Source organism: Jaculus jaculus, chromosome 3 (assembly GCF_020740685.1).
Source record: "Jaculus jaculus isolate mJacJac1 chromosome 3, mJacJac1.mat.Y.cur, whole genome shotgun sequence".
Lineage (NCBI taxonomy): Eukaryota > Metazoa > Chordata > Mammalia > Rodentia > Dipodidae > Jaculus > Jaculus jaculus.
This window is the reverse complement of record NC_059104.1, coordinates 104,254,113-104,280,961: the sequence shown is the minus strand read 5'-3', so window position 1 is coordinate 104,280,961 and position 26,849 is coordinate 104,254,113. Positions and strand designations below refer to the sequence as shown.

The window sequence follows — 26,849 nt, the reverse complement described above, 5'->3', positions numbered from 1 at the left end:
AGCCAGATGCTCATAGTGGTACATGCATCTGGGATACATTTGCAATGGCTGGAGGAGGCCCTGGTATATCTGTTCTCTATCTGGCTCTTTCTTCCTTTCTCTCAAATAAATACATAAAATATCTTTTAAAATTTAGTATATTCAGCCAGGCGTGGTGGCACATGCCTTTAATCCCAGCACTTGGGAGGCAGAGCTAGGAGGATTGCCATGAGTTCGAGGCCACCCTGAGACTCCATAGTGAATTCCAGGTCAGCCTGAGCTAGAGTGAGACCCTATCTTGAAAAACAAAAACAAACAAACAAAAAAAATTAGTATATTCAGTTCAGTGAGTCTTTTTAACTCTTCCCTGATTCATAAATTTAGATAGACCCGAGCATTAAAATAATGACTATGATTATGGGGCTGGAGAGATGGCTCAGCATTTAAAGGTGCTTGCTTACAAAATCTACTAGCCTGGATTCAATTCCCCAATACCCACATAATGCCAGATGCACAAAGGGGCACAGGCATCTAGAGTTCGTTTTTAGGGGCAAGAGGCCCTGTTTTATGCCTATTCCCCTTCCTTCCTCTCTTTCGTTCTGCTTACAAATAAAATGTTTTAAAAAATAATGATTGATGCACGTACTCTTTGTACTTATTGCAAATGAAAATTAAAAATTTTCCCTTTGGCTGGGCTTAGAGACACCTGCCTTAGGTCCCAGCTCTAAGGAGGCAGAAGTAGGAGGATCACTATGAATCTGAGGTTACCCTGAGACTATACAGTAAGTGTCTGATCAGCTTGGGCTAGGGCTAGAGCAAGATGCTACCTTGGAAAAAAAAAACAACAAAAACAGACTTCTTTTCTTGTAAGAGAGAGTTCTTTTCCTTATACTTGTAAGAATTTAGTGTTCCATGGATTTTGACCTTGCTTAGTAGCTTTTAACTTAAGATATTGGATTGGAGTTGGGTTTTTTGTTTTGTTTTTATTTTTTTTTTTTGATGCAATTGTGAATGGGAGTGATTCTCTGATTTCATCCTCTGTGTGTTTGTTGTTAGCATATATGAAGGCTACTGATTTCTGTGTATTTATTTTGTATCCTGCTACATTGCTGTAGGTTTTGATCAGCTCTAACAGCTTGCTAGTAGAGTCTTTAGGGTCCTTTATGTATAGAATCATGTCATCTGCAAATAATGATAACTTGATTTCTTCCTTTCCAATTTGTATCCCTTTTATGTGTGTCTCTTGCCTTATTGCTATGGCTAAGACTTCCAAAACTATATTAAATAGAAGTGGGGACAGTGGACACCCTTGTCTTGTTCCTGATTTTAGTGGAAAAGCTTCCAGTTTTTCCCCATTTAGTAATATGTTGGCTGTAGGCTTGTCATAAATAGCCTTTATTATATTGAGATATGTTCCTTCTATTCCCAGTCTCTGTAGGACTTTTATCATGAAGGGATGTTGGATTTTGTCAAATGCTTTCTCTGCGTCTAATGAGATGATCATGTGATTTTTGTCCTTCAACCCGTTTATGTAATGTATTACATTTATAGATTTGCGTATGTTGAACCATCCCTGCATCTCTGGGATAAAGCCTACTTGGTCAGGGTGAATGATCTTTTTGATATACTCTTGTATTCTGTTTGCCAATATTTTGTTGAGAATTTTTGCATCTATGTTCATGAGGAGATTGGTCTGTAATTTTCTTTTTTTGTTCTATCTTTGCCTGGTTTTGTTATCAGGGTTATGCTGGCCTCATAGAAGGAGTTTGATAGAATTCCTTCTTTTCCTATTTCCTGGAAAAGCTTAAGAAGCAATGGTGTTAGCTCTTCCTTAAAAGTCTGGTAAAATTCAGCAGTGAATCCATCTGGGCCTGGGCTTTTTTTTTAGTTGGGAGATTATCGATAACTGTTCGGATCTCCATGTTTGTTATAGGTCTATTTAAGTGATTAATCTCATTTTGATTTAATTTAGGTAGGTCATATAGATCAAGGAAATCATCTATTTCTTTCAGATTTTCGTATTTTGTGGAGTATATGCTTTTATAGTATGTCCCTATGATTTTTTGAATTTCTCTGGAATCTGTTGTGATGTTACCTTGTTCATCTCTGATTTTATTAATTTGTGTCTCTTCTCTCTTTCTTTGGTCAGATTTGCTAAGGGTTTATCAATCTTGTTTATCCTTTCAAAGAACCAACTCCTTGTTTCATTAATTCTTTGGATTGTTCTTTTTGTTTCTATTTCATTAACTTCTGCCGTAATCTTTATTATTTCTTCCCGTCTACTGATTTTTGGTTTGCCTTGTTCTTCTTTTTCCAAGGCTTTAAGGCGAAGCATTAGGTCGTTTACTTGCGACCTTTCTAATTTCTTAATATAGGCACTTAAGGCTATAAATTTACCTCTTAGAACTGCCTTCATTGTGTCCCAGAGATTTTGGTATGTTGTGTTCTCATTATCATTTGACTCTATAAATTTTTTGATTTCCTTTTTGATTTCTTCATTGACCCACTCATCATTTAGTAGTGTATTGTTTAGTTTCCATGATTTTGTGTATGCTCTATAGCCTTTCTTTTTTTTTTTTTTTTAAGTTTTTATTTATTTATTTGAGAGCGACAGACACAGAGAGAAAGACAGATAGAGGGAGAGAGAGAGAATGGGCATGCCAGGGCTTCCAGCCTCTGCAAACGAACTCCAGACGCGTGCGCCCCCTTGTGCATCTGGCTAACGTGGGACCTGGGGAACCGAGCCTCGAACCGGGGTCCTTAGGCTTCTCAGGCAAGCGCTTAACCGCTAAGCCATCTCTCCAGCCCCTCTATAGCCTTTCTTGCTACTGATTTGTAGTTTAATTCCATTGTGGTCAGATAGAATGCAAGGAATTATTTCAATTTTCCTGAATTTGTTAAGATTTGCTTTGTGTCCTAATATATGGTCTATTTTACAGAATGTTCCATGTGCTGCTGAAAAGAATGTATATTCTGCAGCCTTTGGATGAAATGTCCTGTATATATCTGTTAGGTCCATTCCTTCTATGACCTCATTTAGTCCAGATGCCTCTCTGTTTATTCTTTCCCTGGATGACCTGTCAATTGATGAGAGTGGGGTGTTACAAGTCACTCACCACCACTGTGTTTGGTGTTATCTGTGACCTTAGTTCTAATAGTGTTTGTTTGACGAATTTGGGAGCCCCCATGTTAGGTGCATATATGTTTAGGATTGTAATGTCCTCCTGTTGGAGTGTGCCCTTAATCAATATAAAGTGACCTTCCTTATCTTTCTTGACTAACGTCGGACTAAAGTCTACCCTGTCTGATATTAGGATAGCAACCCCTGCTTGTTTTCTAGGCCCATTTGCTTGAAACACCGTCTTCCAACCTTTCACCCTAAGATAATGTCTATCCTTTGTAGAAAGGTGAGTTTCTTGGAGACAACCAATTGTAGGATCCTGCTTTTTAACCCAGTCTGCAAATCTATGTCTTGTCGTTGGGGCATTGAGGCCGTTGATATTAAGAGATATTATTGAAAGGTGTGTATTTATGTTTGCCATTTTTTTTTTGTGTGTGTGTGTTTCTGGTTCTACCTGTGCTCTCTTCTGTTAACTGGTATTTGAGTATAGCTTGTTTTTTCTAGGTTCCTTATACGTGTGCTTTTCCTTTTGTTCAGCATGGAGGATTCTATCAAGTATTTTCTGTAGAGCTGGTTTTGTCTTCAAATACTCCTTTAACCTGCTTTTGTCATGGAATGTCTTTATTTCTCCATCTATTTGAATGGATAACTTTGCAGGATAAAGTAACCTTGGTTGACAGTTGTTATCTTTCAGAACTTGGAATATATCACTCCAAGCCCTTCTGGCTTTAAAAGTTTGTGTTGAATAATCTGCTGTAATCCTGATGGGCTTGCTTTTGTACGTAACTTGATTTTTCTCTCTAACTGCTTTCAATATTTTTTCTTTGGTGTGTGTGTTTGGAAGTTTGATTATAATATGGCGAGGAGAGGTTCTTTCTGGGTTTTGTCTGGCTGGGGTTCTAAAGGCTTCCTGTATCTGTATTGGCACCTCTTTCCCAATTTGGGGGAAATTTTCCTCTATGATTTTGTTGAAGACGCCTACTATGCCTCTGGAGTGGAGTTCTTCTCCTTCTACTATGCCCTGAATTCTTATATTGGATCTTTTCATAGTGTCCCGAATATTTTGAAATTCCCACTCATACTTTTCTATAAGTTTGTCTTTCTCTTTGTTGGACTGCATTAGGTCTGCCACCTGGTCTTCTAGCTTAGATATTCTGTCCTCTCCCTCATCCATCCTACTGGTGAGATTTTCTACAGAGTTTTTTATTTCATTAACTGTGTTCTTCATTGCTAGTAATTCTGACTGGTTTTTCTTTATTATTTCTATTTCCCTATTTATGTCTTGTATTGCCTTCTTTATTTCATTAAATTGGTGTCCTGCCTCTTCTTTGATTCCTTTGATTTCCTCTTTGATTGTTTTCATGTGTTCTTTGACCTCTTTGAACATATTTATAATTATTCTTTTGAACTCTTTCTCAGGCATTTCCTCTAACTCTTTCTCACTGGAGCACATTTCTGATGCATTAATACTTTTAGGTGGATTTATATCGTCTTGCTTTTTAGTGTTTCTTGTGTTATAATGTATATATTTTTGCATCTTGGGTTAAGTTAATGCTTGGATTTTCTAGCTAGCTGTGTATTCTTAGCTTTATCAATTGATTTGATGTAATATATTTTCAGGGTAGGACCTTAAGGTGTTAGGTGTGGCTCTTAAGACTCTGAGTATCTACAAAGATGTTCTTAGGGGTTGAGTTTCCCTGCTATAGGAGTATTCAAGCAGGCTGAGTGGAATAAAATACAGGTAGATTCTAAAATTTAACTAAATACTATACATATTCAATCAAAAACAGCCCCGAGTATGTATGCAAGAGTAGTTATTATAACAACCAGATCCTCTATCAACAAAGAGGTTAAGATTTCTGGTCTGTTGAGGGATCCAAGTCAGCTTGTGACCAAGTGAGACCCTTCCCTGGTGCAATCCCAGTTACCTTGGATGATTTTGGTCTCAGTCAAGTTGCTGCCTGGGTCGTCAGGCTGCTGTTCTGATTTCTGGAGCTGGGCACTTGCTTTTCCTGTGGGGCAAACCAAGCCTGGCAAGTGTGGCCCTGCAGATCAGCACCCCTGCTGCTGGAACTGCTGCTGCTCAAGCTGCCCCTGCTGGGACTGTAGCCAATGCTGCTGAAGGTGTTGCTGCTGGACCCACCGCTGCTGCTGCCGCCTCTGCTGCTGCTGTAGCTGCCACTGCTGGAGCCACCAATGCTGCTGAAGCTGCTGCTGCTGTGTCCACTGCCGCTGCTCCCCCTGAAGCTGCTGCTGCCGAATCTGCCGCTGCTGCCACTCCTGGGTCTGCTGCTGCTGCGGCCGCTGTTACTGGTGCTGGAGCCGCTGATGTTGCTGCTGAACTCTGCTCCTGCTTGGGTCCCGCTGTCAACCCAAGTTGGCGTGGCCGGGTCCCGGTTGGCCAGAGCTGGGCTCAGGCGACGGGGGATGGGAGGGAGCCGCAGCTGCTCTGGTTCTCTCGCTGCTCTAAGCGTTCTTCTACCTTGTGGTCTGCTCCTCGGTTGCTCACTGCTGCTCTCCCCTCACGTTTCCCGAGTTGTGGAGAGCGCGGTGTGAGGGAAGCTCCGGCACCTGGCTTTTCCTGCGGCTTGAGCCGAGAGTCTGGCGGCTTTCTGGTGCGCTGCGGCCACGGCGGTTGGCCGAGCTGCCGGAGCCGCTTTTCCCGCCTGTGCAGGCTCTGGATGCTCTGGAACTCTTCTACTTCTCTGCTGCCGCTTCAATTTCCTATACACCTCACTTTTTAGTAAAAGTGTGTATTTTGCTGAGATTTTTTGGTCTTTTTCCCCCCTTGGCTGCTTTGGCGTGGTACCTACGCCGCCATCTTCTGTTTTTATTTTACTTTATTTTCTTTATTGACAACTTCTGTGATTCTGAACAATATCCCATGGTATTTCCCTCCTTCCCCTGACTTTCCCGTTTGAAACTCCACTCTCCATCATATCCCCTCCCCCTCAATCAGTTTCTCTTTTATTTTGATATCATCATCTTTTCCTCCTACTATGATGGTCTTGTGTAGGTAGTGTCAGACATTGCAAAGTCATGGATATCCAGGTCATTTTGTGTCTGGAGAGCACATTGTTAAGAGTCCTGCTATTCCTTTGGCTCTTACGCTCTTTCCGTCACCTCTTCCACAGTGGACCCTGAGCCTTGGATGGTGTGATCGAGATATTTCAGTGCTGAGCACTCCTCTGTTACTTCTTCTTAGCACCATGATGCCTTCTGAGTCATCCCAAGATCACTGCAATCTGAAAAGAGAAGGTTCTCTAGCCAAAAGTGAGAGTAGCATTAATACATGGGTATGAACATTAAGAGATGTGCTTACTGGGCAGTTTGGTGAGTATAGTATATACTTTTAGCCAGACAGCAGCAGACGTTACACTCCTAGGGTTTCTCAGTGACCTTGCAGCCCAAGTATGTGGAGTCTTCAGCAATACGGTCTTAAGATCTATTTTTGGTGGGAAACCAATGGCATTAGCAATGGCCTGTAATGTTTTGGGGGTATCAGGGACCTTCCTTGGCCAACAGCTCACTGGAAGGTATCCCATCCCTAGCACTGAAAATTTTCTAGTAACAATCTGTGGGTCCTGTGTGTTCCTTGCCCAAAAAAGTAGGTTTCCATAGGACTTAACTCTTAGATTTTCATTAGCCCTCCCTCCAACTTTCCTTACTCAGTCTCTTCCCCTGACCTCACTTAGCTCTTTTCACCCCCATTAATGTGTTCTTCTACTTACATATATACAGTACCTTCCTATTAGGTTCCTCCCCCTCCCCCCACACCTCCCTTTCTTTTCCCTCTATATCTCTTTTCTAGCTTTCTGGTCTATGCTATTGAGTTTTCTTCCTACTCACACAGAAGTCCTGTCATTAGTAGTTAGGATCCACATATGAGAGAGAACATATGTTTGGTTTTCTGGGCCTGGGTGACCTCACTTGGTATAATCTTTTCCAGATTCATCCATTTTCCTGCAAATTCCATAAAATCATTTTTCTTTACCACTGAGTAGAACTCCATTGTATAAATGTGCCATATTTTCATTATCCACTCATCAGTTAAGGGACATCTAGGCTGGTTCCATTTCCTAGCTGTTGTGAATAGAGTAGCAATAAACATGGTTGAGCAAGTATCTCTAAGGTAGTGAGACAAGTCCTTAGGACATATGCCTAGGAGTGCTATAGCTGGGTCATATGGTAGTTCTATTTTTACTGTCTCGGGGACCTCCAGGCTGATTTCCACAATGGCTGAACCAGATTGCATTCCCACCAACAGTGTAGAAGAAGAGTTCCTCTTTTTCTGCATCCTCACAAACATTTGTGGTCATTTGTTTTCATGATGGTAGCCAATCTGACAGGAGTGAGATGGAATCTCAATGTAGTTTTAATCTGTATTTTCCTGATGACTAGGGATGTTGAACATTTTTTTAGATGTTTAGATGCCGTCTGTGTTTCTTCTTTTGAGAACTCTATTTAGTTCCATAGCCCATTTTTAAATTGGGTTGTTTGATTTCTTATTATTTAAGTTTTTGAGTTCTCTGTATATCCTAGATATTAATCCTCTGTCAGATGTATAGCTGGCAAAGATTTTCTCCCATTCTGTAGGTTGCCTCTTTGCTTTTTTCACAATGTCTTTTGCTGTACAAAAGGTTTGTAATTTCATTAGGTCCCAGCACATAATCTGTGGTTTTATTGCTTGAGCAATTGGGGTTATATTCAGAAAGTCCTTGCCAAGACCAATATGTTGAAGTGTCCTCCTACTTTTTCCTCCAGCAGTTTCAGGTCTGATATTAGGATCTTTGATCAATCTGTACTTAATTCTTGTGCATGAAGAGAGATAAGGATCTATTTTCATCCTTCTGCAGATATATGTCCGGTTTTCCCAGCACCATTTGCTGAAGAGGCTGTCTTTTCTCCCATGAGTATATTTGACATTTTTATCAAAGACCAGGTGTCTATAGCTAACTGTACTTACGCCTGGGTCCTCTGTTGTTTTCTGTTGATATGCATATCTGCTTTTGTGTCGGCACCATGCTGTTTTTGTTACTATGGCTCTGTACTATAGGTTAAAATAAGGTGTGGTGATGCCACCAGCCTTATTTTTGTTGCTCAAAATTGTTTTAGATATTTGGGGGGGGGTTGTGCTTCCAAATGAATTTTTGGGTTGTTTTTTTCTATTTGTGTGAAGAATGCCATTGGAGTTTTAATGGGGATGGCATTAAATGTATACATTGCTTTTGGTAAGGTTGCCATTTCACAATATTGATTCTTCTGATCCAGGAACAAGGGATGTCTTTCCATTTCCTAGTGTCTTCTGCAATTTCTCGTTTGAGTGTTGTAAAGTTTTCCTTGTAGAGATCCTTCACATCCTTTCTTTTTTAAATTTTTATTAGCTTTTTCCATGATTATAAAAAAATATCCGGTGTTAATTCCCTCCCTCCCCACATCCTTGGTTTGGTTTATTCCAAGGTACTTTTATTTATTTAATTATTTTTGATGCAGTTATAAATGGGAGTGATTCTTTGATTTCATCCTCTGTGTGCTTGTTGTTAGCATATAGGAAGGCTACTGATTTCTGTGTGTTTATTTTTGTATCCTGCTACATGGCTCTAGGTGTTTATCATCTCTTAAAAGTTTTCCTGTAGAGTCTTTAGGGTCTTTTATGTATAGAATCATGTCATCTGCAAATAATGATAACTTGATCTCTTCCTTTCCAATTTGTATCCCTTTTATGTGCGTCTCTTACCTTATTGCTATGCTAAGACTCCCAGTACTATATTAAATAAAAGTGGGGACAGTGGATACCCTTGTCTTGTTCCTGATTTTAGTGGAAAAGCTTCCAGTTTTTCCCCATTTAGTAATATGTTGGCTGTAGGTTTGTCATAAATAGCCCTTATTATATTGAGATATGTTCCTTCTATTCCCAGTATGTGTAGGACTTTTATCATGATCATGAAGGGATGTTGGATTTTGTCAAATGCTTTCTCTGCATCTAATGAGATGATCATGTGATTTTTGTCCTTCAGTCCATTTATATAATGTATTACATTTATTGCTTTGCATATGTTGAACCATTCCGGCATCTCTGGGATAAAGCCTACTTGGTCGGGATGAATGATCTTTCTGATATATTCTTGTATTCCGTTTGCCAATATTTTGTTGAGAAATTTTTGCATCTATGTTCATGAGGGAGATTGGTCTGTACTTTTCTTTTTTTTGTTCTATCTTTGCCTGCTTTTGGTATCAGGGTGATGCTGGCTTCATAGAAGGAGTTTGGTAGGATTCCTTCTTTGTCTGTTTTTATTTATTTACTTTGGTTTTTCAAGGTAGGCTCTCACTTTAGCCCAGGTTGACCTGGAATTCATTTGTAGTCTCTTAATTCAATATGATTCTCCTACCTCTGCCTCCTAAATGCTGGGATTAAAGGTGTGTGCCACCATGCCCAGCCTCTTTTTCTATTTTATGGAAAAGTTTAATACACATTGGTGTTAGTTCTTCCATGAAGGTCTGGTACAATTCAGCAGTGAATCCATCTGGGCCTGGATTTTTTTTTTTTTTTTTTTTTCAAGGTAGGGTCTCACTCTGGCTCAGGCTGACCTGAAATTCACTCTGTAGTCTCAGGGCAGCCTCGAACTCTCAGTGATCCTCCTACCTCTGCCTCCCAAGTGCTGGGATTAAAGGCGTGCGCCACCACGCCCAGCTGGATTTTTTTTTTAGTTAGGAGATTTTTGTTTTGTTTTGTTTTTTCAAGGTAGGGTCTCACTCTAGCTCAGGCTGACCTGGAATTCACTATGTAGTCACAAGGTGGCCTTGAACTCACAGTGATCCTCCTACCTCCGCTTCCCAAGTGCTGGGATTAAAGGCGTGTGCCAGTAGGCCTAGTCTTAGTTGGGATATTTTTGATTAATGCTTGGATCTCTGTACTTGTTATAGGTTTATTTAAGTGGTTAATCTCATTTTAATTTAATTTAGGTAGATCATATAAATCAAGGAAACCATCCATTTCTTTCAGATTGTCAAACTTAGTATGTTTTTGTAGTATGTCCCTATGATGTTTTGAATTTCTCTGGTAGCTGTTGTGATGGTGCCTTTTTCATATGTAATTTTATTACTTTGTGTGTCTTCTCTCTTTGATCAGATTTGCTGAAGGCTTATCAATCTTGTTTATCCTTTCAAAGAACCAACTGTTTGTTTCATTGATTGTTTGTATTTTTTTTTGTTTCTATTTCATTAATTCTGCACTAATCTTTATTATTTCTTCCCATGTACATATTTTTGATTTATCTTGTTCTTCTTTTTCCAAGGCTTTAAGGTGAACCATTAAGGTGTTTACTTGCAACCTTTCTAATTTCTTTTTTCATTTATTTATTTATTTATGTTGGCTTTTCGAGGTAGGGTCTCACTCTGGTCCAGGCTGACCTGGAATTAACTCTGTAGTCTCAGGGTGGCCTTGAACTCACAGCGATCTTCCTACCTCTGCCTCCCGATTGCTGGGATTAAAGGCGTGTGCCACCACGCCTGGCTTTTCTTTTTATTTTTGTTCATTTTTATTTATTTATTTGAGAGTGACAGAGAGAAAAAGGCAGAGAGAGAATGGGTGCACCAGGGCCTCCAGCCACTACGAATGAACTCCAGACTCGTGCGCCCCCTTGTGCATCTGGCTAATGTGGGTCCTGGGGAATCGAGCCTCAAACCAGGGTCCTTAGGCTTCACAGGCAAGCACTGAACTGCTAAGCCATCTCTGCAGCCCTTCTAAGTTCTTTTTTTTTTTTGTTTGTTTGTTTGTTTGTTTTGTTTTTGAGAGAAAGAGTCAGAGAGAGAGAATGGGCATGCCAGGGCTTCCAGCCACTGCAAATGAACTCCAGATGCATGCGCCCCCTTGTGCATCTGGGTCCTGGGGAATCAAGCCTTGAACCGGGGTCAAGGCTTCACAGGCAAGCACTTAACTGCTAAGCCATCTCTCCAGCCCCTGTCTAAGTTCTTTTTTTTTTTTTTTAATTTTTATTAGCATTTTCCATGATTATAAAAAAAATCCCATGGTAATTCCCTCCCTCCCCCCTCTCACACTTTCCCCTTTGAAATTCCATTCTCCATCATATTTCCTCCCCAACCGTCTAAGTTCTTAATATAGGCACTTAAAGCTATAAATTTCCCACTTAGGACTGCCTTCATTGTGTTCCAAAGATTTTGGTGTTTTTTTTTTTGTTGTTGTTGTTTTGTTTGTTTTTTAAGGTAGGGTCTCACTCTGTCTCAGGCTGACCTGGAATTCACTATGTGGTCTCAGGGTGGCCTTGAACTCTCAGCAATCCTGCTACCTCTGCCTCCCAAGTGCTGGGATTAAAGGTGTGTGCCACCACGCCTGGCAAGTTTTGGTATGTTTTATTCTCATTATCCTTTGACTCTCTGAATATTTTTATTTCCTTCTTGATTTCTTTGTTGACCCATTCATCATTTAGTAGTATATACATTTGTTTCCATATTTTGTGTATGCTGTATAGCTTTTCTTGCTATTGATTTGTAGCTTGATCCCATTGCAAGGAATTATATCAGTTTTCCTGTATTTGTTAAGATTTGTTTTGTCAGCTAATATTTGGTCTTATTTTAGAGAATGTTCCATGAGCTGCTGAAAAGAATGTGTATTCTGCAGCATTTGGATGAAATGTCCTATATATATCTGTTAGGTCCATTTGTTCTGTGACCTTATTTAATCCAGATCCTTCTCTGTTTGTTGCCAGGATGACCTGTCAATTGATGAGGGTGGGATGTTGAAGTCACCCATGACAACTGTGTTTGGTGTTATTTGTGACCTTAGTTGTAATAGCATTTGTTTGATGAAGTTGGGAGCCCTCCTGTTAGGTGCATATATGTTTAGGATTGTAATGTTCTCCTATTGGAGTGTGCCTTTAGTCAATATAAAGTGACCTTCCTTATCTTTTCCTAACTAATGTTGGACTGAAGTCTGCCGTGTCAGATATTAGGAGAGCAACCCCTGCTTGTTTTCTAGGCTCATTTGTTTGAAACATTGTTTTCTAACCTTTCACCTTAAGATAGTATCCATCCTTTGTAGAAAGGTGAGTTTCTTGGAGGCAACAAATTGAAGGATCCTGTTTTTTATTTTTATTTTATTTTTTATTTATTTATTTGAGAGCGACAGACAGAGAGAGAAAGACAGATAGAGGGAGAGAGAGAGAATGGGCGCGCCAGGGCTGCCAGCCACTGCAAACGAACTCCAGACGCGTGTGCCCCCTTGTGCATCTGGCTAATGTGGGACCTGGGGAACCAAGCCTCGAACCGGGGTCCTTAGGCTTCACAGGCAAGCGCTTAACCGCTAAGCCATCTCTCCAGCCCAGGATCCTGTTTTTTAACCCAATCTGCAAACCTATGTCTTTTGGTTGGAGCATTGAGGCCATTGATTATTAAGAGTTATTATTGAAAGGTGTATATTTATTTTTGCCATTTTACTTGTTTTGTAGTTCTTCTGGTTCTACCTTTGCTTTCTTGTATTAACTAGTATTTGAGTATGGATTGCTTTTTCAGGTTCCTTATGTGTGTGATTTTCTTTTTCTTCAGCATGGAGGATCCTTTCAAGTATTTTCTGTGGAGATGGTTCTGTTTTCAAGTATTCCTTCAGCCTGCTTTTGGTGTGGAAAGTCCTTATTTCTCCACCTATTTGAATGGGTAGCTTTGCAGGATAAAGTAACCTTGGTTGACAGTTGTTATCTTTCAGAACTTGGAATATATCACTCCAAGCCCTTCTGGCTTTTAAAGTTTGTGTTGATTAATCTGCTATAATCTAATGGGTTTGCCTTTGTATGTGACTTGATTTTTCTTTCTCACTGTTTTCAAATATATTTTCTTTGTTTTGTATGTTTGGTAGTTTAATTATAATATGGTGAGGAGAGGTTCTTTCCAGGTTTTGTCTGTTTGGTTTTCTAAAGGCTTCCTGTATCTGCATTGGCATTTGTTTCCCAATTTGGGGGAAGTTTTCTTCTATGATTTTGTTGAAAACACCTACTGTGCTTTTGGAGTGAAATTAACCTTTACTATACCCTGAATTCTTATGTTTGGTCTTTTCATCATGTCCCGAGTATCTTGAAATTTCCATTCATACTTTCCTATTAGTTTGTCTTTCTCTTGGTTGGACTGTATTAGATCTGCCACCTGGCCTTCTAGTTTAGATATTCTGTCCTCCCCTTCATCCATTGTACTGGTGAGATTTTTCTACAGGCTGTTTTATTTTATTGACTGTGTTCTTCATTGCTAGTAATTCTGACTGGTTTTTCCTTATTATTTCTATTTTCTTATTTATGTCTTATATTGACCTCCTTATTTCATTAAATTGGTTTCCTGTGTATTCTTTGATTTCCTCTTTCATTCCTTTGATTTCCTCTTTGATCTCTTGGAACATATTTATAATCATTCATTTGAAATCTTTCTCAAGCATTTCCTCAGTCTCACTGGAGGTCATTTCTGATTCATTAATACTTTTTGGTGGATTAAGATTGTCTTGATTTTTTGTTCTTGTGTTATAATGTACATATTTTTGCATCCTGGATTAATTTAATGCTTGAATTTTTTAGTTATCTGCAGTATTATTAGATGTATCAATCAATCTGACGTTATATCTTCAGGGTAGGAGCTTAAGGTGCTAGGTGTGGCTCTTAAGACTGTCAGAGTAACTATAAAAGTGACCCTAGATGAGAGTATTGAAGTAGACTGAGTGCAACAAAATATAGGCAGATTCTAAAATTTAACTGAACAACGTATACATTCAATGATAAACAGCATAGAGTACTTATGCAAGAATAGGTATTATGGCAACCAGATCCTCTAACATAGTTACAGTCGCTAAGGATGTGTGTTGTCCCACACCCTTAATATGTCTGGGAGGCTAAGATTTCTGGTCTGTAGAGGTTTCCAAGTCAGCTTGTGACCAACTGAGACCTTTCCCTAAGGAAGGAAAGAACAGGAAACAAAGGAACTATAGATCAGGAAGCAACAAATGGCAAAATATAACTTATTTAAGGATGGCAAATCTGACCATCCAGATTTAACATATAATTTATCCTGGCATGGAAGGTGCAATTAGCACTTCCAGTTCCAGCTTATACACCAGGTTTATTTGGCGGGTACTGATCTGGTGTAATCCCAGTTGCCTTTGGGATTGTTTTGGCCTCAATTATGCTGCACTCCTTCTTGGATCCCTTTTTGCTGTGCTGTGGGCCCAGGTGGGCTGGCTGAGGTTGCTGGATTGCTCCTGATCGCCTGTGGGAGGTGTTGTGCAGGTGAACTCCATTTCCCTACGTCTCTGGTGCTTGGTGGCAGTGGGGGAGGGGAGGCTGTGGATGGTGGCTGAAGTTCTCTTCCTTGTCCTCACGATCCTCTTCCTCATGAGTCGCTCCTCACTTGGTCCCTGCTGTTCTCCCATCACATTTCTTGAGTTTGTGAGGAGCTCTGGTGTGAGGGGAGAATCCCCTCACCTGTCTTTTCCCGTGGCTCAGGCCGAGCCTTGTGGCTGCGGCCACACGGACCTGGTGCTGCTTATACATTTCACTTTTTAGTAGAAGAGTGTATTTTTCTGTTTTTTTTTTTTTTTTTTTTTTGGCATGGTTCCTATGCTGTCATCTTAACCAGAAGTTCCCAGCTGATTTTTTAAAATTTATTTTTATTTATTTGAGAGAATGCTAGGTGTGGTGTAGATAGACAGAAGTAGAAAATGAGCACACCAGGTCCTCCAGCCACTGTAAATGAACTACAGATGCATGCACCATGTTGTGCATCTGGTTTACATCAGTCCTGGGGAATCAAAACTGGGTCTTTTGGCTTTATTAGGCAAGCGCCTTAACCACTGTGCCACTCTCCAGCCCTTGTTTGTTGTTGTTATTATTTTAATATTTATTTGAGAGAGAGAGAAAGAAAGAGGCCAATAGAGCAAGTATAGGGTACCAGGGCCTCCAGCCACTGCAAACGAACTCCAGATGTATGTGCCAACTTGTGCATATGGCTTATGTGGGTCCTGGAAAACCTGACATGGGTCCTTTGGGTTGCGGACAAGCACCTTGACCACTAAGCCATCTTTCTAGCCCATTGTTTTGTTTTGTTTTTTGTAAGATTTTATTTTTATTTATTTACTTATTAGACATAGGGTGAGTTGAGAGAGAAAGAATGGGCATGCCAGGGCCTCTGGCAACTGCAAACAAATTCCAGGTGTACATGACACCATGTGCCATCTGGCTTATGTGAGACCTGGAGAATCGAACCTGGGTCCTTAGCCTTCACAGTCATGTACTTTAATGCTAAGCCATTTCTTTAGCCCCCCCCCCCTTTTTTTTTTGAGACAGGGTCTTACTCTAGTCCAGGCTGTCCTGGAACTCAGTGATCCTTCTACCTCCCAAGTGCTTGGATTAAATATATGTGCCACCATGTCCAGCTTTATTTTTATTCTAAAAGTTCATCTGTTTTCATTTATAGTCGAATGCGTAGTGATGGTTTTGATGAAGAATGTCAGAGAGACTACTGGAGGCCAAGGAATGAAATCTCTGGGACACTGGAAGATGATTTTCTTAAAGCGAAATCCTGGAACAAGAAGTTATATGATTATGAAGCTAGCATGCCAGACAGGTTTGTGACTAAATTCCTTTTCTTTTTAATGGTATTTGGCCTGAAAATGTGTACTTAAAAAATTTATTTATTTGAGAGAGAGAGAAAAAAAAAAAAAAAAGAAGAGGGAGGGAGGGAGGAAGGGAATGGGTGCACCAGGGCCTCTAGCCACTGCAAATGAACTCCAGATACATACACTACCTTGTACATCTGGCTTTACATGAGTACTGGGGAATCAAACCCAGATCCCTTAATCTTTGTAGATAAATGCTTTAAGTGATGAGCCATCTCTCCTGCCCCCAAATGTGTTTTTTTTCCTTCTTTTTTTTTGGTTTTCCGAGGTAGGGTCTCACTCTCAGGCTGACCTGGAATTCACTATGTAGTCTCAGAGTGGCCTCTAACTCATGGTGCTCCTCCTAACTCTGCCTCCCAAGTGCTAGGATTAAAGGCATGTGCCACCATGCCCGGCCCAAATGTGTACTTTTAAGTTAGTTACTTCCACAAAAACTTGTATACAATATTCATTACAGCATCATTCATAAAGGCCAAAAGTGGAAACCCAACAGCCTATAGATTGATGAATGGATAAAATTTGGAAGCAAGTGTCTTTAACCACTAGGCCATCTCCCCAGCCTCTATAAATAAAATTTGGGATATCCATACAATGGAGTATTATTTGGCAGTAAAAGAAAATGAAGTACTAGCTGGGTGTGGTGTTACATGCCTTTAATCCAAGCACTTGGTACGCACAGGTAGGAGAACTGCCGTGAGTTCAAGGCCATCCTGAGAGTGCATAGTGAATTCCGGGTCAGCCTGAGACCCCACCTTGATAAAACAAAAGAAAACAAAAACAACAACAAAAAAATGAAGTACTAGTATGTGGTACACATTATTAAACATTGAAAACATACAAGGTAAAGGAAGCCAGACGCAAATGGCACATATCCTGTGATTCTGTTTTTGTGGTATGTCCAGAATAGGTAAGTCAGAGACAGGGCTGTGGATGTAGTTCAGTTAGTACAACACTTGCCTAGCATGCAGGAAGACTTGGGTTCAGTCTCTCGCTCCACATAAAATGTGATTTTGCATGCCTATAATCCTAGCATGGTAGCTCACATCTGTTATCCCAGCACTCATGGGGCTGAAGCAAGCACATCACCATGAATTCAAGGCCAGCCTGTTCAACATAGTTAATTCAGGACTGCCTGGGTTACAGAGTGAGACCATGTCACAAAATAAAAATTAATTAAAATAAAGTAAAAATAGATTAATCCATATAGACAGAAGCTAATAGTTGTCATGTGCTATAAGTAGGATACTTTTTTGAAAAAAATGTGTGGTGTGTGTGTCAGGCCATTACAAACAAATGCCCATCCAGCTTTCAGAATTGAACCCAAGTCAGCAGGTTTTGTAAGCAAGCACCTTTAACATTGTGCCATCTCCCTATCCCCTGGTGTGTGTTTGTTTGTTTTGGGTGTCTGGTTTCAAGGTAGTGTCTAACTCTAGCCCAGGCTAACCTGGAATTCACTCTGTAATCTCAGGGCAGTCTCGAACTCACAGCAATCCTACCTCTGCCTCCTGAGTACTGGGATTAAAGGCATGCACCACCATGCCCGGCATTAGCCCTGTTTTTAAATAAGTTTTTGTTTGTTTATTTGCATATGTGTATGCCAGAGTCTGCAAAGGAACTGTTGCAAAGGAATGCCTAATTGGCTTTACATAGGTGCTGGGGAATTGAACCTGAGCCTGCAGGCTTTGTAATCAAATGTCTTGAACTGCTGAGGCCATCTATCTCTCCAGCCTCTGACACTATACTTCAAAATGGCAAATTTCTTAGTCATTGAGTCACATTTCTGACATGTTACAGAGCCATTTTGGAAAAATACTTCACAGCTAAAGAGTAGCCTGAGTCTCTTAGTATTTCTTTTTGTTTTTTCTCTCTCAATTTTTATTCACATTTTTCATGATTATAAAAAATATCCCATGGTAATACCCTCCCTCCCCCTACTTTCCCCTTTGAAATTCCATTCTCCATCATATCCCCTCCCCATCTCAATAAGTCTCTCTTTTACTTTTTTTTAAAATTTTTTAAATAAATTTTTATTAATATTTTCCATGATTATAAAATATATCCCATCTTTTACTTTTGATGTCATGATCTTATCCTCCTCTTATGATCTTGTGTAGGTAGTGTCAGGCACTATGAAGTCATGGATATCCAGGTCATTTTCTGTCTCGAGGGAGCACATTGTAAGGAGTCCTGCCCTTCCTTTGGCTCTTACATTCTTTCTGCCACCTCTTCTGCATTAGACCCTGAGCCTTGGAAGGTGTGATCGAGATGTTACTCAGTACTCCAGTCACTTCTTTCCAGCACTATGATACCTTCTGAGTCATCCCAAGGTCACTGCCATTTGAAAAGAGAAGATTCTCTACCCAAAGTGAGAGTAGCATTAATGTAAGGGTATGAATATTAAGAGAAATGCTTACTGGGAAGTTTGATAAGCATAGTATATATATTTTTGCAGACATCAGCAGATGTTACACCCCTAGGGCTCATGACTACCCCTGTTTTAGGTTTTCAGTATCAGGAATGTATTCCCTCCCATGGAGTGGGCCTCCAGTCCAAGTGGAGGGCAGTTGTTTTCCACCATGATAGACATGCCACTATTGCCCCCATTGGCTCATCTGGCCTGGCTGGCCAATTATAAGGCTTGCAGTGTCCACTGTTGAGTATCTTCACTGGTGATATCTCTTTCTCCCATTGAACTGCATGCAGAATGGCTTCTTCCAGCTTTCTGTCAGCTGGTCTACATGAAGGAGTTTATTAGCTCAGTTTCAGCAGGATTTCTCAGTAGCTTTGCATCCCAAGTATGTGGAGTCTTCAGCAGTAGGGTCTTATCATCTGGTGGGAAACCAAGGGCCTCGGCAATGGCCTATAATGTTTTGGGGGCAGAGTCTTAGTATTTCTTACGGAAGAGAATAGGAAGTTCTCTTACAGGGGTCTGTAGAATATCCTCTGTCTGAAATGATAGCATGTAGTATAGAAAATATAGTTTTTACTGTGCTATCATGTCCCTCTGTTCTTTTTTCTGTGTGTATGTCTGTGTATGCATCTACTCCAAAATATAATTTTAAGTCCCCCAAAATGTATGTTGTTTTAAGAATACATGTATTGTGTCATTTTACAGATGGGGCCACAGTGGTTATAAAGAGTTGTACCCTGAAGAGTTTGAAACAGACAGGTAAGGTAAATAGGGTTAATGAAAAAAAAAATAAACCAAGATTAATAGCAAATTTACATGATACATAGAATTCCTAATATGTGGGTGTGAGGAAGTACAGGTCGGAAAACAATTTCCATGCCGAGAGTGGTGACGCACACCTTTAATACTAGCACTCAGGAGACACAGGTAGGAGGAGGATTGCCCTGAGTTCAAGGGCACTCTGAGATTACACAGTGAATTCTAGATCAGCCTAGGCTACAGTAAAACCCTATCCAGAAGAAACAAAAACCCAAAAGCCAAAAAAACCCTCAAAAACAAAGAAAACAAATATCAGTCTTTATGTATCTTTCCCTGGCTTATGTTTGGCAGGGAATATGTTTCAAAATACCTAAAACCTCACATATATATATGTACTCTTCTTTCCTATACATAAGATATCCATAAAGTTTTCATCTTTGCATTTTAATAAAGTACTTTGTGGCTTCTCTTTGCCATATGTGAATTGTGAGCATCATTTTTGTGCTTTGGGGCTATTGTTAACTAAAAGGTGGCTTACATAATATATGCCAGGCAGTAGACAACACAGATGGCTAAGAAATAACTAAGGATTGGTAAGGAGATAGGAATGATTCAGATCCCAGGAGTGACACTGAGGAATTTCATCATACTATTTAGAATGCCATGTCATTGAAATCTTCTGAATTGATTATTTCTGGAATTTTCTATTTAATATTTTTGGACTATGGTGGCCATAGGTAACAGGAACCACAGAATATGAAACCATGAGCTGGTTATAGGAATTGCCAAAGCACAGACAGGAGGATCAGAAAAAGAAACCATGAATAAAGGGGCACTGGTGTTTAGTTTTCCAGATGGTATCTCAGTCATGGCAGATTATAAGGGTTGTTTTGTTTTTGGCTTTTGGTTTTTTTGGGGTAGGGTCTTGCTGTAGTCCAGGCTGACCTGAATTTACTATGTAGTCTCAGACTGGCCTCCAACTCACAGTGATCCTACCTCTGCCTCCTGAGTGCTGGGATTAAAGGCATGTGCCACCACACCCAACTGTGAACAGCTTAAAAACAATTTTTTTAAAAAAATTTATTTGACAGAGAGAGAAGCAGGGGGTAATGGGTGCACCAGGGCCTCCAGCCACTGCAAATGAACTCCAGACACGTGTGCCCCTTGTGCATCTGAGGAATCGAACCTGGGTCCTTTGGCTTTGCAGGCAAATGCCTTAACCGCTAAGCCATTCCTCCAGCCCAGTTAAAAAAAATTTAATAGTAGTAATTTTTGTTTTTAATTTGAGAGAAAGAAGATAGAGAGAGAGAAAGATTGGGCAAGCCTGGGCATTCAGTCTCTGCAAATGAACTCCAGAGCCATGTGCCACCATGTGCACCTGGCTTATATGGGTCCTGGGGAATTGAACCTGGGTCTTTTGGCTTTACAGGCAAGTGTCTTAACCACTAAGCCATCTCTCTAGCCCTAAAATATTTTTTTTCAAATGCTATAACTTTAAAAAATTTTTTTATCTTATTTTTTTGTTGTTATTTTTATTTATTTGAGAGTGACAGAGAGAGAGAATGGGCACACCAGGGCCTCCAGCCACTGCAAACGAACTCCAGAAGTGTGTGCCCCCTTGTGCATCTGGCTAACGTGGGTCCTGGGGACTCAAGCCTCAAGCCAGGGTCCTTAGGCTTCACAGGCAAGCACTTAACCCCTAAGCCATCTCTCCAGCCCAAAAATATTTTATTCTTATTTATTTATTTGAGAGAGAGAAAAAATGGGCACACTAGACCCTCTAGCCACTGCAAACAAACTCCACACGCATGTGCCACCTTGTGCATGTAGCTTATGTGGGTCCTAGGGTATTGAACCAGGGTCCTTTGGCTTTGCAGGCACATGCCTTAACCACTAAGCAGTCTCTCTAGTTGGCCCCTAAAATACCTTCTAAATTTATTTGCAAGCAGAGTGAGAAGAGAGACAGACAGAATGGGCATGCCAGGGCCTTCAGCTGTTACAAACAAACTCCAGATGCCTATGCCACTTTGTGTATCTATCTGTACATGGGTACTGGGAAGCAAACCCAGGTCCTTAAGCTTTGCAGTGCCTTAACTACCCATCCATCTCTCCAGCCCTGTCAACAGTTTTTATACATGGGTATATTTTGATAACCACCACCTCTCATTACCTTCTCTTTTTTTCCCCTTCTTCCCAGCAAATCTTTCTTTTATGCTTTGATGTCTTATTTGTGTGTGACCAAGTCACTGAATTTTATTAAGATTACTTGCATGAGAATAAGGGGTTACTTACTAGAGCATTGCAATTTACCTGTTGCTACACCACTGACGAAATTATTTCCCCCTCATATTTTGTTTTTTTGAGCCAAGGTCTCATGTTGCCTAACCTGGCCTTGAACTTGCTATGTAGCTGAGAATGACCTTGAACTCTTGATTCTGTCTTCACCTTCCAAGTGTGATGGTATTGGATTATAGGCAGGTACTACCACACCTAGCTGAGAAACAAATAATAAAGTAGGTAAACATATTAACCCTATGTCAAATCTCTGATATATGGGCTGGAAAGATGGTTCAGCAGTTAAGGTAGAGTCCAACAACAACCTAAGTTCAGTTCTCCAGTACCCATGTAAAACCTGATGCACAAAGTGGTGCATGAAGATCTTTTCTAGCAGTTGGAGTCCTTGGCATGCCCATCCTGTCTGTTTTTCTTTTTTCTGTGCTTGCAAATAAATAGATAGATTTTTAAAGATGTTTTTATTTATTTGAGAAATGGGCAGATAGAGACAGACAATGAATGAATATGGGTATGCCAAAGCCTCTATCCATTGTAAACAAACTCCAGATGTGTGTGCACCCTTTTGCCTCTGGCTTATGTGGGTCTTGGGGAATCGAACCTGGGTCTTTTGGCTTTGCAGGCAAGTGCCTTAAATGCTAAGCTATCTCTCCAGCCCTAAAAATACTTTAAAAAGTAAGTTATTTTTTATCTAGTTAGGTTTTTGAGATGGGCCTGGAACTTGCTAGCATCTGCCTTCTCAGTTCTTGGATTACAAGTGTGTACCATCACATCTAGCTTTACTATTCAGATGTGGACTGGAGAGATGGTTCAGCAGTTAAAGGTGCTTGCTTGCAAAGCCTGATAGCCTGGGTTCAATTCCCTAGTACACACATAAAGCCAGAGATGCAGTGACACGTATATCAGGAGTTTGTTTGCAATGGCAAAAGTCCCAGTTTGCTCATTCTCTCTGCTTGCAAATGTATAAATAAATTTAAGAAAAGAGCCAGGTGTGGTGATACACACCTTTAGTCCCAGCACTTGGAAGGTAAAGATAGAATTGCTGTGAGTTCAAAGCCACTCTGAGACTACATAGTGAATTCCAGGTCAGCCTGGGCTAGTGCAAGACCCTACCCTAGATTGCAGAATACTAAAATATAAATGTACTTTTTGTTTTCTACATAAGTGTTTTCTTTTTATTAGTAGTGATCAGCAAGATATTACCAATGGGAAAAAAACCTCTCTCCAGGTAAAATCATCTACCCATGAATCCCGAAAACATAAGAAGTCAAAAAAATCCCACAAAAAGAAGCAGAAAAAGAGATCACACAAAAAACAGAAGAAAAATAAAAAGGAAGTCACAGATGTGACGGCAGACTCATCGAGTGAGTTCTCAGAAGAAACGGGGGAGTCCAGTACCAGGAAGAGGAAACAACCACATAAGAGCAAGAAAAAATCCAGGAAAAAGCCTCCTAGAAAATCTGCTTTCTTCTTAGGGACAAAAAGTGGTATTTCCCAGTCAGATGACTCAGCATCCAGCAGTTCTGAGGAAATTGAGGAGAGACACACTAAGAAAACTAAAAGGAAAAAGAGAGAGAAAATTGCTCATGTCCCTGTAGCTAATGCTGAAGCACAGGAGAGGACAAACAGACGCACAAATTGGAAAGTGGCTACAGACGAAAGGTCTGCTGAGAGCTCTGAAGAAGACTAATTGGGAAAAGCATTGTTGTTTTCCATCTGACTGAATATTTACAGCTTTGAACACAGTATGTGGGATTTTGCCAATGCCAGAAGGGTCTGAGGTTAGAGCTATCTTGTACTATCTGTGTTTTGACAGATTCCTTGTCTATTTTGGCTTAACTACCCCTTTTGTTAACAGGGAATTTGGTATTTTGTTATAAGGTTTCTTGAAGAGATTATTTGCAATTAATTACATTTAGGGTAGAATACCTATATAGTAAACAAAAAACCCAGGAAGCTCAATCCAGTAATGTCATGGTATGCAACTGGAACCTTGAATTTGGGGAAATCAAGGCCTGGCCAGGATGGAGAGATGGATTGGAAGCATTACACAGATTGGCTTGACAAGGGAATACAATGTTGCTGTTTATACAGCAGGTGTCATGGCTGACTTCAGCCTTGGTGCTTTGACCCTTCTGTATTTTGACCCATAGGTATAATCTAATTTACTTAAGAACAAAACATTTCCCCTTCATAATATCCACAGGTGACCATTGTTAGAAGGAACTAGGATTTTGTGTAAAATTTCCCTGCTGGACAGGGCCCACAGCTACATTTAGTATAAGCCGAAAGTACTGAAAACTGGATAGGTAATGGTTTTCTAGTTCCGTGCCGTACATGCCTAAATGGACTTGTGTTTGAAATTGTTCACCTGTGATGATCTGTCAAGTGGGAAAGAACTAGAAATGCGTCATGTTACCTAATAATGCTCTGGAAGGGATTCAGGGCATCAACAGGCATCTAATTGTCTTCCTTTTTTGGCCTTTTCTCAAGACCTTGCACACACCACTGAGCTGTACCCCCTAGTGCTATTTGCTTTCCTTGTTCATTTCTAATTCTGTTCATGAATTTTAGATTTTCCTCAAACCTACATTGAATGAGTTCCAAAATGAAACAGGCCTACTCAGGGACACATCCACTTCCCAGTCTGCCTTTGGGTGAAAAGTAACAGAAACCAGATTATTTCCCTTTGCTATACTGTAATGCCTATGTTAATTCTTAAGAAACCAAAATACAGAAAGACTAGCAGGGCAAGTGAGTTTTTCTTTAAGGGAGAGATCAAGTGATGGTGATGTCATCAGGTTCTGTTGTTTTTATGGTTGTCACTTCATGTGTTGAGCAACAAGCATGAAAACTCACTTTCATGGTTCTGCCACTGATTGGTTATGTGCTCTAGAGCAGGTTAACCTCCCTGGCCTTACTTTCTGCATGTGTATCACAGAAACACTTCATGGCTAGCATGACACTTTAAAACACCAGCAATAGGACACAGCTATGATGACACTCCATGAAGTGGGATTTAATATTCAAACTAGTGCTCTTTATGGATCATATCCTAATAAAGTGCTTCTTCTCAAAATACATGGTTGGCCATAGGTGCCCCATCCCTTGATTATGAGCAGGTGCTACCTTTTGGGATATTGAAATACTAGTACTTTGGTACTCAACTGTATTCCATGATGTATATTTTTATCCTTGGGATTAGTAGTGGTCTAATGCGGGAAGAAGAGTCTATAATTACTACCTCGTAACCTTGAAACAGTAAAATCCTTGTTGGAAGTTTTTAGCGTGTATTTTTAAAGCACTGTTTTGTGCTATAAAAATACTGATTTCTAAGCACAGGATGAAGATGAATCTACAGAATAAGGCATTTATAAGCAGTTGGTTCTTTTTGGACTTTTGACATTCCCCTCCTCCCATACTACTAACAGGCTTTTTTTCCCAAGGAATGCACATTTTTGCCTGATGTCCCACACCACCCAATGTTTATCTTTTCATGATCACATAAGCAATAAAACTGTTTTCTGTCCACCTTACTCCATCCCCCCCTTCCTTCTATGCCTTAGGCTAAGGCTTTGATGGTTCCTCTGATCCCCTTAACTAGGTTTAGGGTGGCTCTTCAAAACCTGTGACCTCCCATTTGCACCACCAGCCTGAGAACATTATTTGTAGTGTTCCTGTCAATCAGAAATCTCAACATTAAATCCTAGAATGGTATTTAAAAGAAAGAACCGGAGACTCCACATTTATTGAATAACTGGTATGATACAAACTGGAATCACTGAATTCCAAATAAATGAATTTCACTTTTTCACCATTTGATCTGTTGCTTTTTAGAACACTCTTGGCAACCACCTGATGTTAACTTTAAAATGGGTTAACAATTTTTTCCCTACTTAATAAGTCCTTCTGTCACTCTCTGAATGGATGACCTACTGTCCTTTCTGTACAATTTGGGCAAACCGACTGGTGATGGCTAGAGTAGTGTCAATGAAGCGGTCCACACAACTAGAGAGACAGTTTTCAGTGCGAGAATCTAGACGATTTCCTGGCTTTTCCACACACTTATCCCAACACAGTTCCATGAAGCGATGCACCTAGAAGGAAAGAAAAACAGTAACCACTGGGGTCTCCAGATGGGCCTAACTGTCCACTTTGTTTCCTATTATGCTGTGACTTGATGGCCTCAAATTTGTGGCAATCCTACCTCTGTATCCCAAGTGCTAGGCTTAAAGGCTTGTGCCACAATGCCCATTGCTGTTTGTTTTAAGGCAGGATCTGATTCTAGCCTAGGCTGGCGTTGAACTCACCTTGATCCTTTTACCTGGGCCTCCTGAGTGCTGGGATTATAGGTGTGGGCCACTACTTCAGGCTGGTTAGTTTTTAAAAATCAAACCATGGAATCACTTTGGACTCTTTCTTCACTTCCTAACTTATTGGCAGTAATGGCCCCATAGCCTCATCCTTTCAGACAATAAATTCTCAGTAGGCCTAATACTTTAAAATTTCACAAAGCAGGGCTGGTTAAGGCGCTTGCCTACAACGCCGAAGGACCTGAGTTTGATTTCCCAGTACCCACATAAAGCCAGATGCACAGTGGTGCCCATATTTGGAGTTCGTTTGCAGCGGATGAAGGCCCTGCCGTGCCCATTCTGTCTTCTCTCTCTCTGCTTGCAAATTAAAATATTTAGTAGAAGGCAGGGTGCCTCCGTCTCCAAACGACTACGCATTTCATTCAGAACCTATAAAGTGAGTACTTCTTAACAGTTTGGACCGAGGGATTATTACTTGGAAAGAGTCAAACTTACTATGAAAATCCTAAAAGACAGTTATTTAAATTTACAGGGTTCACCAAGCATGGTGGTGACACGCCTTTATTCCCAGCACATGGGAGGCTCCGAGATAGGAGTTCGAGATCAGCCTGGGGCTACAGACTTGAGTTACAAGTCCTCGTAGGCTAGAAATCCTACCTTGAAAACCAGTCAGCAAGGACCACGCGCAGGTCTGACCGCGCTTCAAGGATTCCCCAAACCCTGTTCCACACCAACTGGGTCTACACTGACTACTTCAGCGCCTCTCCACTTCCAATAATGCTCTAGTGCTCACCATCCCCAAATACACGATCAAATCTCCTGACAATGCAGGCAGACAGTGGAGAAAAACCAGAACCACGGCGGAAGGTGTCCCTCCACGGGACACTTGGGTCTCTAAGGGGCTGGGGCAGAGTTAAAGCACGGGCCAGTGGCCGGCTGGCATGCTTCCTGGGCACAAACACCGTCTAAACCTTTCCCTCTCCTCCCTCGGGGCGCAGGCACCAAGGTCCTGGGGCAGGAGGGCCGAGGCTCGATCCGTGCGGCGTGGCGATCAAGCTTCGGGTGAGGTTCAGAGCCCCGCGGGCACAGGGACCCGTACCTCACCCGCCCCGCCGCGTACCTGAGCCGTGAATTGCACCTTCTGCTGCTCGGCGGCCACCAGGCGCTGCAACTCCGCCTCGTCGGCTTCACCCAGCTCCGCCATGGCCAGCTGCACCGGAGGCCTGCGCAAGTCAGCGTACGCGAGCGAGTGCGCGTGCGCGGCGGGAGCGCTCCGACTTCCGGTCCATGCGTGTTTTCTTCCGTAGTCTC

At 40.9% G+C, this 26,849-nt stretch overlaps 2 protein-coding genes across 4 annotated transcripts in view; one reads left to right on the top strand and one right to left on the bottom strand.

Annotated features, from left to right (window-relative positions):
* Window positions 1–25,039, top strand: part of Nkapd1 (NKAP domain containing 1) — a 32,281-nt gene extending 7,242 nt beyond the window's left edge. For 2 of the 3 annotated variants that reach the window (XM_045145122.1, XM_045145121.1), the window contains exons 4-6: window positions 15,563–15,712; window positions 18,880–18,933; window positions 22,408–25,039. In XM_045145122.1, the coding sequence (XP_045001057.1) occupies window positions 15,563–15,712; window positions 18,880–18,933; window positions 22,408–22,915 (712 nt within the window). In that variant the 3' untranslated portion in view covers window positions 22,916–25,039. The remainder of the gene's footprint in view (window positions 1–15,562; window positions 15,713–18,879; window positions 18,934–22,407) is intronic. The other variant, XM_045145123.1, reaches the window with a different exon arrangement.
* On the bottom strand, window positions 24,943–26,785 carry Timm8b (translocase of inner mitochondrial membrane 8 homolog B). Its single transcript, XM_004666480.2, has 2 exons — window positions 26,659–26,785; window positions 24,943–25,322 (listed from the first exon to the last, which is right to left on the bottom strand). Exons 1-2 carry the CDS (start codon window positions 26,740–26,742, stop codon window positions 25,158–25,160), a joined length of 249 nt encoding a protein of 82 aa, XP_004666537.1. The 5' UTR covers window positions 26,743–26,785; the 3' UTR covers window positions 24,943–25,157.
* Window positions 26,786–26,849: the final 64 nt, after the last annotated feature.